The following is a 12,296-nucleotide window of genomic DNA, read 5'->3' as shown; positions in this document are numbered from 1 at the left end:
CCCGATGCCGCCGGCCCCGCGTTATCCAGCCCATTGTAGCCCATTTATCCCTCCCCGTGCAGGAGGGGGATACAAGTGACGTTGGCTCTGCTTATCAAAGCTTTAACCACTGGGAAAAGCCCGATGCGAGTCGAGCCCGGCGGGTGCAGACGGGAAGAACCATCACTGGCACGGCCCCAGGTGCACGGGTAAGGGCAGCATCCTCGGCACGGAGTTGAGGGACAAAAAGAGAAGGAATAGGGTAGATGGCAAGGTGAAAAGTGTTGGGGTTTTGGCACGCACCTGAGCTGGAGGTTGGGATGGGGAGAGCCGCCCGGGGAGGCACTGCACCCTGCCCGGCCGCTTCCGCACCGGGCTTGTCCCCTGGTTGTGATCCATAAGCTTGGATACTGCAGGAGAAAATAAAGGGGGTCAAATAGGAAGGAAAACATCCCCATTTCTGGATTTTGATGGGGTTTGCAGTGCTTCCAGTGGTGGGGATGCAGCTGCAAACACCTGGAAGGGGGACATGCATTTCTCTGGGTTTTCCTTAAAATAAACCCCATTAGTTGGAGGAGCAGGGCAGCGAAACAGGCAAATTAAATTAATCAAACCCTTTTTTCTTTTTTTTCAAAGCACTGGGTTTTGAAAGGGGCGGGGGGTCAGGCCTGGCACCTTCTAGCAGGGGCTGCAGGAGGGAAACGCTGACACAGGGATGCTGCGGCCGGGGCGGCCAGCCAGGGGGGCTCTGCTTTTTCAAAAGGCTTTTGTCAACACGGCTCCTGCTATTTTTGGGACGATTTTGGGGCCGCGATGGCTCAGCAGCTTCGGTACAATGAGCCTGTTTGCTCAGCCACCGGCTGGGGGGGTTGCAGGGTGGGGAATGTGGCAGGGGGGGAGTCACGTTGTGGTGCTTGAAATTGGGGTGGAAAAATGAAGGTGCGACTTTGCTTGGGAAGTCAGGAGCGTTTGCACTGCGCCATGCCGGTGGTGCCCACCCTCCATATTTATTAATAGAATATGGTAAATAAGTACAATAATACGTTAAATACAGTAAATACATTTAATTATTAACTATATTAATGTAGGTTGGCCCGAGCCTCAGGCAGGCCATGCTGTGCACAGAGCCGGGATCCCTGTGCTCACCGTCCCCTCCTTGTGCCCCTTTCACAGGTCAGGCAGGATGAGGCCCCGCGACACCTGGTGCTGGGTGGCGATGCTGCTGCTCGCCCTCTTCAGCGATGTCGCCAGCGGCCGCCGCGGTGCCGTCGGGAGAACCAGCGGGCGAGGAGGTGGCAGCGGGGGGCTGCGCGGGGGCTTTCGGGCCGTCTCCCGCAGCGGTGGCACCCCCGGCCGCGGCTCGAAGGTGGCGGGGGCCATCGCGGCCGGTGCTGCTGCGGGGTACGGCATGGGGCTTTTGGGGCGCCCGCGACCATCTCGCCTGGGTCACGGCGTCCCGGCAGCCCGGCAGCCCCCACTGGCGGATGGTTTTCATGCCCCAAGTTGGCCGGACATGGGTGCCAAGCGAGGAACCCCCAGCCGAGCCCCTGGGGACCGGTGCGGTGGCATCGGCCTCGCTCTGCTGCTGGCACCCGCTGTCTGCTTTGTCAGCCACAGGCTGCAGCGCTGAGCACAGGGAGGGGACCCCGGGTGACCCCCGCCGGCTGGCTGAGCCTGCCGGGTTTTCTTAGTGAATGACTTTCCTGGGAGAGTAGATGTGGCTTGGGGCGGTGGAAGAGATGCTCCGCCGCTGCCTCAGTTTCCCCCCGCTGGCACGACGGGACCCTGCACCAGCAGCCGGAGCTGGGCAGCCATCCCCACGCTCACGGGGCCACCCGGGAGCCGGCCGGATCCTGCAAACCCCCGTCTGCAAGAGCACGTATGTGAGCAAATCCAGCCCTGCAAGGACACATGGATATTTGCACCCAGAGAGGTGCTGGATGAGCCCTGCCAGCGCTTGGCTCTGGTTTCCCATTACACGGCTTTACCAAAAAATGCTCCTTTCCCCTCAAAAGAGTGCTGGGACTCCGTGCGGGGAGGATGCGGGGCTTGAAATGGGACCCCTACGCCTTGCAATAAAGTTTGGCCTTGAGACATCCTCTCCTTTTTTAACCAAATCCAGTGTATTTAGCACCGGTCGCGACCTGAGGAAGAGCCGGAGGGATGATGCTGCAGCAGGGACTGAGCACAATGCTCAGGGACAAACCCCGTCCCACCTCCCTGGCTTCAGTATGATCAAACACATCCCAGTCTTTAGCACCCCCAGCCCAAAACACGCCCAGCTGTGGGGCTGACCCTCCCGCAGGTCCTTCGTGTGTGGCAGAGCGGATGCAAACCCTCCCTGGGAAGAGCTTGGAGTCGTGAGGGATGCATTCCCCTCCAGTATCTGCATTTTCTTCTCTAGTCCCTGTCTTGGGTGGTTAAACCTTCCCTAAAATCTGGTTTAGCTGCAGCAGCTCAACCATTGCTGTGAGCAAAGAAAATAAAGAGGTGCCAAGTGAAATAGTGGGGATCGCCAGGAAGCCTGTGGGCAGCCGCAGTCACCATCCTCCTGCAGGTAAGTCCCTCAGCGAAGTATTTTTGAGCAGGTCTGTGTCTGTGAGCAGGTCCTCTCCCCTTGGAATCAGTCGGGTTTTTGGGGGTATGAATATCCTTACCATCTCCCCGGGAGAGCAGTTGAGTTGGGTCTCGCATCTATCGAGGGGTGGAAGGAGCCCTGGTTGGTGTACGTTGATTTTTCTGGGCTTTTTTACAGTACCTTCTTAAATTTTACAGAAGTTGTTTGGATCCTGAGGGGTTTAATAGCATTTTGGAGCCAGCGAGTACAGGATGCACCCGAGGCCAACGCTGTTACGGCTGTCAAAATCGCTGTGGTCGCTCCCCTGGCTTAGGGGATGGCTTTTAGGTTGAAAAAAATCCAACTATTCCTATAGGGCACTGAGGGGTTTGGGGTTTTTTTTAATGTGCTTGCTTAGAATTAATAATAAACCCAGCAGAAACTCCAGCCACAGGTCAAATTTTCCCAGCATATATTTTGCATCCAGACAAGCATCTTCCGCTCACAGCCCTAATTTACAGCCTGAGCTCAGAAATGCCGCAGGGATGATCATCCCGCAATCCCTACATCACGTTCCCACATTTTTCTTGCTTTTTTCCCTCCCGCTGTCATGCAATGTATGGGGACGTGCTCCGATCTCCCCCCGCCCAATTTAATTTCCAGTCCTTGCGAAGGGCTGTGCTGCAGGAAAAGGCCTTAAAAGCGATTAAGGTCCTCGTTCATCACCTTGTGCTGGGGAGTTTTGGGGTTGCACGCTCAGAGGGGGGAGCGGGGCTGCTCTTGAGCAGCCCCAGAGGCCGAGATCCCTCGGAGACGTGTTTTCTAGGTGAGCAGCTGCGGGCAAAGTCAAGGCGTTTTCACGCATTTTGCTCTGAAACAGCAACCCAGCGAGCGCCAGCCTCCGGGGCTGCCGGCTGCAAAGCTCAGCCTAACTTTGGAGGGTTCTTTGAGAGACCCAGCTTTGCAAAAGCATCCGCAGGGTTGATCCTGGGAGTCGGTGCTGGGCTCAGACGGGAGATGGTGCTGTTTGCTCGGCGATGCGGCTCCTCCAATTTCCCGACCCCCGCCCCCAGATCAGAGGCAGGAACAAAATCAGCTGCCGATGAGGTTTGGGCACTTGCTTTGCATTTCAAGCCTCCAGATAAGACTACTTCTCCGCCAGCTCTCTGCAAACTGCCCAGCTGTGCACCAGAAATCCTCTTTTTGCAGGTTTTTTTCAGACAAGAAAAATATATTCAGTTGCTCTGCCTGCATGGGGATGCTTATCTGTGGAATCGAGGGATGCAAAATGCCGTGGGATGGGTGATTTGGGAGAGAGTGTAAAAAAAACAACCCCCAAAATGATTGGGTTTGTATTTTGGAGTGTATTTATGACCAGAAACGCTTCCCGACCTTGCTTGGCAGCAGGGCTCCTGCTCACACTGCAGTTTTAGCTAATTAATGCAAATCAATTAGTTTATTTAGTTTAACAGACCGCTCCTAGGGGCCAAAAGGGCTCCAGGGTTATTGGATCCCGCCATCCTTAAAGGACGCGAGGTCTCGGACCATGTCCCAGGGTCCTGCTCGAGGGCTCCCAGAGCCAGGAAAGCACCCATATCCCCCACCGGCCCCACAGCAGCGCAGAAACCGCTCCGATAATCACCGTAAAGCCCAATTACCCGCGCAGGACCCCATGCTGGCTAAAAAAATTGGGTGCTGTGTGCGCAGAGAGGGGGAAAAAGGGGGGTTTTGAGCTTTGAGCGTCACCGACGTTGGTGGTTCCCTCTGCTTGGCGGGTTGGCGCAGCTTCCCCCTGCTGGGGTGAAGTGCAGAGAAGATGGGGGGTTTGGGGGGGGGCTAAAAATCAGCCTCTTGCTCGGCTGCCTGCGGAGGTCAAACCCTCCCCAGCGGAGTTTACCATGCCAGCGCTGCCAAGACCTTCCCGGCAGCAGCCGTGCGCTCACCTTGGAAAATAAGGGGGTTCCTTCTTATTGGGTTTTTTTCCCCTCCTTTGGTTGGAGGGGGTGGGATGTTTTTCTCCTTTGTGTGGGGCAGGTTTTTTTCTCTTCTTGTTGGGGTTTTTTCCCCTTTTGGGAGGGGTGTCCTCCTTTGTGGGCTTTTTTTTCCTTCTTTGCAGGGGGAGATTTCCTTCTCGGTTGAGGTTTTTTTTTTGTTTTTCCTTCCTTGCTACGGATTCCTCCTCCTGCCGCTGGGCTGCAGCTCGCCAGCGCAAGGTCTGTTAGGAGATGGGGCCTCCGAGCCCGTCACTGGAGGACCGTAACTTCATTCAAACCTCTTTAAGTTTGAAATTGCTCTTGTTTTGCCTTGAAAAAACCTTTTTTTTGGGTTGAAAAAAATCCAACTATTCCTATAGGGCACTGAGGGGTTTGGGTTTTTTTTTAATGTGCTTGCTTAGAATTAATAATAAACCCAGCAGAAACTCCAGCTGTTGTATCTACCTCCCTGCAGCGCTGATCAATGGGGTCCCCCTGTAGTGGTTTTCCGTGCAGGGCAGCTGAGCTGGGGGCTTTGGGGGGTCTTGCATTTATTTCCCCCACCCCTCTTTAAATGACATGGGGAAAAGTCTGAGCGATTCAGTTTTGAATATTTAGGGCAAAATAATGTCTTAAATAAAATGTCCCGGTAAAGTCTGGAGCCGGAGAGCTTTTGGGATGCATTAAGCAGTTGGATGCTGAGTTGGTGTAGGGTGAGCAGCAGCTGTAGGGATGCTTGGGACAGACACAATAACCATACAGGGGCTTTTTATTCCCCAAATGTTCCTTTCCGTCACCAGTTTTTAAATTGTTTTTGCACAGGGAAGATGTGAAGTATGGGATCGTGACGTTTTATTTTCATTTTCCTCATTTCGGAAACGAGGTCCAATAACGAACCCTGCCAGCCACCTATGTTTTTGCCCCACTCCCCTTTGCTGCTCCACTGGCCAATATTCAGAGATAACGTGGAGATGCCCGGTAGCCAACCTTTTATTTTGCTTTTTTCAAGCACCTACAGGATCCCTGCTTTGGGAGCATGTTGCTTGCACACAGGAATAATCACCTGTTAGTGCTGAATAGGTTTTTCCCCTTTATTTTCTGCCAAAAGTATGATAAAAAGTCATATTTGGGGTTTACCTGGAGCACCACTTAAAGCCCAAGTTCTTTAGTATCCTTGTGGGCAAGGGCGTTTGCAGCACAATAAATCACATCCTGCGTAGGCGCAGATCAAACTGGCCCAAGGCTTGGTCTTGAGCTTAAAATAAAAGCACCATCCAGCTGAAGGGACCAAATTCTTGTGTCTTTTTAATTGTAATTTTTAACCTTTTGTATAGTCGAAGTCATCTAATGATGATGCTGGTTTAGATACCAGGGAGATTTGGATTGCTGGCAACATTAAGTAGGGCTCGGGGCTTCACGTGAAGGTGATCGGGCTTAACGCCACTGAAACAGCAAATGTAAAAACTCTTTTATTAGACAGAAAAATAGCTGGAGTAAATACAAGGTATAAATGAGTGTTGACTTTCTGTGGGGAGAAGAAATCCCTGGCCCCAGCCAGCACATTGGCTTTATTAGAAAATATCTGTTGGATGGTAGCAATACTGTTAGATGGAGCAGGGGAGGAGGAAAGGTTAACTGAAATTGTGGGATTTAGGCCAAATTTAGTGCTGAAAGGGAACAAAGGCGCCCACAGGCTGGGGAAGCAGGGACAGACAGGGTGAAAAATGCCGCTTCTGTCTGCGGCGCTGTGGGGACGGGCGAGAGCTGTTTGCACGAAGGAGGCTGGCGTGCATCTTGGCTTTATCCGTTTTAATTTGTACCAGACATCGAACACTTAGAAAAGTATCGGAACGGCAAATTTTGTGCATGCACCGTTACGGCTTTACAAAACATTCGCGTATCACAAAGTACGGGTTACCCCAAAGCCCTGCTTTTCCAGTGAATATCCTGAAAGATTTCTTTTCTCTCTATTTTTTTAATATATATATATATATATATCTTCATTTAGCTTACACCAATGCAAAAAATCATTTAGAATAGTGTCATTCAGTGCCTTGCAAAAAAAAACCAAAACACGAGAGATATTAAATATAACTCGGGGAGACTGGTTCAACAAGCGCAACTTTACAGATGCTGCAGGTTAGAGACAACCCAGCATCGACCCAAACACAAGAAGCAAGAATTTCACCTGCTGCTTCTACAAATTACTTGCAAAAGGGGTGGTTGTTTGGGGAACTTTTTAGCATCTCCCATCCCTCAGGCTTGGTTTTCCTGATGTTTTTTGCTGTAACCGTCCAATTTAGGTGATATAAGTCTCTTGCTACGTGCTTGCCCCCCCGCCCCAGGCATCCTTTTTGCTGTATTTTAACGTCCTTTAGGTCAAGGTGCCGAAGTGTGAGCATGACTTGTCACCTCTAGCACATCCAAAAATAGCCTTTTCTCCAGCTGTAACACACCAAGCATTCCCACTTCGGGGTTTTTTGGGGACATTCAGCAGCACTTTTTGTCTTTAGACAGGCTAAGAGGGACAGCGAGGCTGAGCCGAAAGCGAAGTGGCGCGGGGGTCAACCGAAACCCAGCCAGGGCTTCGGCCTTGCTGCAGGGGAAAAAGAAATATCATTTTATTTTTGTGTATTGCTGCAGGAGGTATTTGCAGCATGCAAAGTGCGGAGCGGGCAGGTCCACATGGACATGAGGAAGAGTGGCTTTTAGGATTAAAGGGTTAAAATTGCAATCCAGCAGCTTGTTGCTGGAAAAACCCATCTCTGACCCTCCTAAAACCCCTGGGGGGTGTATAGGTGTTCAGGGGCAATGCCACAGCGTGTCCTGGGCAAAGGGGGTTTGGTGGCAGTGGGACTAAGGGGATCAGGTAAAAACCTGCTTGTTAGCAAAAAGGATTTTCAGAAATGCTCTTGCAGGGGTGCCAAGGACCGGGAGAGCTCCTCTCTGCCCGGTCCCTCTCAGGGTGGCCCCGAGGAGAAGGAGGTGGTGAAGGCCATTTGTTTGGACATCCAGCTCCATCACTGTCCTGCCACGACAGGGTCGCATTTGGGGTGGAGAAGGATATTTTCATCCAGTTGTCTAAACCAGAGCCTCCGGGGAGGTGATGGGGAGCGTTGGTGCCTGTGTGCCCCAAGGGCTCTTCACCAAAGACGACCGCAAGCAAGAACAGGGGGGTTCAGCAGGTCCCCGCAGGGACATGGGTGACATCTCGAAACCACGGGATCCAGGGCGCATCAGTGCATGGCAAAGAGGGTGAGGAGGAGGACAGTGGCGAGGGAGACGTCAGCAAGGTGCAGCCGGTTGCCGGAGGCCAGGCGGTACTCGCGGTACTGCTGGACGCACATCTCCCGGATCACCTTCGTCACCACCTTGGTCTCCATCTCCGTCTCTGTCTGGTTCACCGCTTGACCAGCCTCCGACACGTTCTTCTTGGCGGCGGGTCCGATGTTGTATTCGGTCACCGTGATGTTAAAGCAGTCGGCGACGAAGACGTCCTGCGTGACGGGGCTGCTGTAATCCCGGTAGTAAACCCGGTTGGGGTAACGGTCCGCATTTGCGTTCCACCACCGGTACTCATCGGGGCTGTCGAAGTGATAGTGCATCCCCGACATGACACGTCCCATGGCGTAGCCCCCCAAACCTCCCACCACAGCGCCCGCCGCTGCCGCCCCGGCCACGTGCTTGAAGTTGGTCTTGGATTTGGGGGGTTTCCATGGCTTTTGGTTGTGGTAGCTTCCTCCGCTGGATGGGTTGTAACCCTGTCCCCACCCCGGGTTGTGGGGGTAGCCGGGGTTGTGGGGGTAGCCGGGGTTATGGGGGTAGCCGGGGTTTTGCGGGTAGCCGGGCTGGCGGGGGTAGCTGGGCTGGCGGTGGCTCCCCATGCCCCAGCCACCCCCGCTGGGCTTGCCTTTGCTCTTCTTGGAGAAGGCAACATCGGTCCAGGCGCTGAGGAGCAGGGCCACCAGGCAGCAGGTGACGAGGAGCCTGGCCATGGCTGCGGGACAGAAGGACAGGCAGTGTTACAGGTGGAGGCAGAGACCCCGCAGCCCCTGCACCCGCCCTGCCGCGAGCACCACGGGCCTTAGGCTCCCTTACTTATGCATCATATAAAACACACACCAGCTTTAATCCAGCTGCAGAATAAATAGTTTTGGACTTAAATGCATATTTATCCCCCCCAAAACCCCTTTTATATATATATATATGTGTGTGTATAAATATTTATATATTTATATTTAAACCAGAACATATATATATTATTTTTCCTTTCTTTTCATATATCTATATATATCCCCCACCTCCCCAGCAGGTCCTCTGCTAGTAACGGTAATTTTAAGTCGTGGAATAAAAACGTTTGGGGAAAATGTTTCCCTTGGTTGGGAGGTAAAAATCCACTTATCAAACCTGCTCCAGCCAATCAGATGATGTAAATTAGATCTGTGATGTGCAAGGATTGATGGCGATGAACAGATTCATCCCAATCTCAAAGCTTATGGGTACCTGGGGCTGCCAGGAATGCAGCACCCAGCCTTGCCCCAGAGGGTTTTTTTCCCCCAAAGAAAAAAATTCAGCGTGTTTTGCCCAAGTCCCTGTTTATGAGCAACAGGCCTTAATTGAAGAACAGCATTTTTCTAGTTTAATGTGTCTGCAGCTATCTGCTTACTCAGCATTTTGCTGTTGGCATCCCAGGGGCACGCCAGGCGCCGCCTGCGTTAGCTGGTGGGCTGGCAAGGAGGAAATCCCATTTTAACAAGCCGTTTCTCTTCCTGTGTATAACCCAGCTCATATAATACACGCCAGGTCTACAAATCCTTTGGAAAACACCTCCCAAGCTGCAAGATCCCTTCGGATGCCTCCCCGCAACACCAAGAAACACTGAATTGCTGTTGCCCTCATGTTTAATATGTGAGTCCAGCACTAGCGAAGGGTTTTTCCATCCTGCCCAAGGCTGAGCTACCCCCCAAAATACCCCCGTGCATGCCAGGGTGCTGGGGAGGGAGAGCAAAGCGTTCCTGGCAAAGCGTGGGTGGGCATTTTGCAGCATCCTTGCATGCTTCGGATGCACTTGCTGGCTCATGTTACAGCAAGAAACAGTTACGGGTTGGGTCCCGAGTGGGGTTTTTTGCAGCAACTAATGGACTGGCTTCCTTAAGAGCCACCACTCAACCCAGAGGTATGCTTAATGCAGATAAGAGATGAGAGGCTCTTGTGAGATATTGCCCTTAACAGCACAAACAGCCAGAGCAAACCCTTGTTTAAGGCAGAGGTTCTTCTGTTGCACATTAGCTATGGGTTTACGGCCCATAAAAAGCGCATTAATCTCTGGGTTCAGATAATTATGCTCTTTCTCTCCTTTCCCCTTCAAAAAATCTGGTCTTATGTCCAGAAATGTCTGAATTAAGGTCTTTTAATGTCTTTCTTTTTTTTACTGGGATCGTTAGCAAAAGTCTTAATTAAAAGAGCAGGAAAGATGCAGAGCCTGTCCCTTGTGACAGGGAGGAAAGCCAGGCTCAGGCTGCCTGCTCCGCACCATCTTGTAAAAAAATCGGGTGCAAGCCGTCTGCTTTCAAACAGGTTTGTTGCTTCCTTGCCCCGTAGCACCCACCCACCGGGAGCTACGATGAGATCAGGGGGTTAAAAATAGCCAAAAGACATGGCAAAAACTTGGATGGGTGAATGCTCCCTGGGCAGTCAAAAAAAAAAACGGCGCACACAAAAAAAAACCACCAGAAATAGGTTAAAAAAGCCACAAATATTCTTTTTTTAAGGCATGACTCTCCTCCACAATGAGTTTCAAGGGGGAAAAAAATCAACCTCTGGATGAAAACGGGTTACAGCAAAGTCCCAGAGGATGTTCCAGCCTGGCAGCACCCACCTGTTCCTCTAATTGCCTTCACAGAGAGGAGCTCTGATAAACAAGGCTCATTTGTGTTTGCGCTGCTAATTACGGAGCTCCTTGGGCAGCTGAGCTTCGCCCTGAATAAATGCGGTCCCTGGCACAAACACCCTGTGCGTGATGGGGACCAGGGAGCTGCTTCCTCGGGCTTGGAGCTCGGTTCCCTCTGCTTGGAAATAATATTTATGGTATGACCATAATATTATTATCAAATTATGTTATTGAATGACTTCACAGGTATTTTTTTCCCCCCACTCTTTTTAACCTTCCTCCCCCCATTTTCCCTCTCCGTGGGCAAATGTAGGCGATGAGAAATCAATTCAGGTGATTTATATCAGAGTGATTTATATCCGCCTGTGTTGGAGAACCAGAGGAAACCCGGTGCTCCTTAAAGGCAGAGGAGGAAGCAGAAAATGGAGGATGTGAGGAGCCATTGCAAGCAGCAATTACGTGTGCAGGGCTGGCAAGAAGGCGGCTTCGGGTTGGGAGAGGAAAACCAGCACCCTGGTGCCAAAATAACTGTGGAAATAACCTTGTTATGTTGCCCGGGGAGAGAGAAGAAATGAAGGGAGGTGGGGTAGGGGAAGGTGGAGGAGCAATGCAGCAAGGAGGGTGAGAAGATGCTCAGGAATGGGGGTGTCCAGACCCTCCCAGTAGTGCTGGGAAGGTCCTGGCTCATGGGGGGCTGAAAAATTAGGGCTGGGGCTATGGGGAAGGGCAATGCAGGCTAGCAGCTTGCTTTCTGAAAATGCCACCCCTAGTTTTTGGAAACCCCCCGTCCAGGTGGCTCAGAGCAGGGGAGAATTTCCCACCAGCATCAGCTTTGAGTCAGCCCTGAATAAACAAGCAGCAGTGAGAAGCAGAGCTCTGTCTTTTAAGGAGGACGCTCGCCTTAGGAGCCTAAAACGTCTATTTTTAGGCAGCGATGGCGGAGAGAAGAGGCAGCCCCCCCATCCCCTGAGATGCTGCTTGGTGTTAAAAGCCCCCTCGCCTCTGGATTTATCCCACCCGAAGCCCCCGCATCCCATTTTCCCTGACACTCACCAGCTGGAAGCCCGTTGCTTGCTCGGTTCAGGGTGATTCAGCCTCGGCCGCAGAGCCACGGGGAGGAATAAATAGCGAGAGGGAGGAGCTGGCTCCTGCGCAGCCCAGCCCTGCACAGCCTGGCCAGCATCCATCATCCTTTAGGGAAAACCGTGGCCCACACCCCGCAAAATTTAGGTTCAACCCCCACATAGTCCCTCCCACAGATACGAGAGTGGGAGGTGATGCTGGTGACTAAAGGGGTGGCCGGAAAATCAAAGCGCTCGGGTGGTTTATTCAAGAAATATCAATGGGATTGGCAGGGTTTGGGGCTGGTTTGGAAATCTCAGTGTTGGGGTTCTGGGAGAGGAAAGGATGCTTTTAGCGGTTGCTGGCTGCAGCTCCGAATCCATTCTCCTGTAAAATAGAGAGATGCTCTGGGGGTTGATGGATAGAAAGTAAAATAGGCTCAGACCTACAGGGGAAAGGATGAATCTGTCTTCTGTTTGCCTCGCTCCAGTGCAGTAAAACTCACTCCTGAAAAGAGCAGTGGTGCTTTACGTTGAAGTACACCAATATTTAACGGGAGGAAATGCCACAGAAGGCAATTAATAATTGTATGGGATGCTCATGACAAGCTGGGGCTTTTATGGCACCCTTTTCCAGAGTGTAAGGGTATGTGTGGCTATAGAGACCCAAAGACCAGATGGGGAGTTATTTGTCTCCTTTAGGCTTAGGATGGGCTATAAGAAATGGGTTGAGTGCAGAGCATCCCAGCATGCTTGCATGGTGGTTGGGAGGTGCAAATGAAGCTTGAAACTAATTGCCCCGAGACCGATTTCAGCACGGCCACGTGATAGAGCCC

The 12,296-nt window shown here is 52.0% G+C and overlaps 1 protein-coding gene across 1 annotated transcript; it reads right to left on the bottom strand.

Moving 5' to 3' along the window:
- Positions 1-6,303: 6,303 nt before the first annotated feature.
- On the bottom strand, positions 6,304-11,599 carry PRNP (prion protein (Kanno blood group)). The gene is made up of 2 exons (XM_064472608.1): positions 11,453-11,599; positions 6,304-8,506 (listed from the first exon to the last, which is right to left on the bottom strand). Exon 2 carries the CDS (start codon positions 8,502-8,504, stop codon positions 7,746-7,748), a length of 759 nt encoding a protein of 252 aa, XP_064328678.1. The 5' UTR covers positions 8,505-8,506; positions 11,453-11,599; the 3' UTR covers positions 6,304-7,745.
- Positions 11,600-12,296: the final 697 nt, after the last annotated feature.

The sequence above is a fragment of the Phalacrocorax carbo genome, chromosome 24, assembly GCF_963921805.1.
Source record: "Phalacrocorax carbo chromosome 24, bPhaCar2.1, whole genome shotgun sequence".
NCBI lineage: Eukaryota > Metazoa > Chordata > Aves > Suliformes > Phalacrocoracidae > Phalacrocorax > Phalacrocorax carbo.
Note: the sequence above shows the minus strand (reverse complement) of the source record. Positions and strands in the feature narration are given on the sequence as shown.

What these genes read in the sequence shown, in the direction of transcription:
- PRNP (XM_064472608.1), bottom strand. Translation starts at nt 8,504, where the DNA reads ATGGCCAGGCTCCTCGTCACCTGCTGCCTGGTGGCCCTGCTCCTCAGC.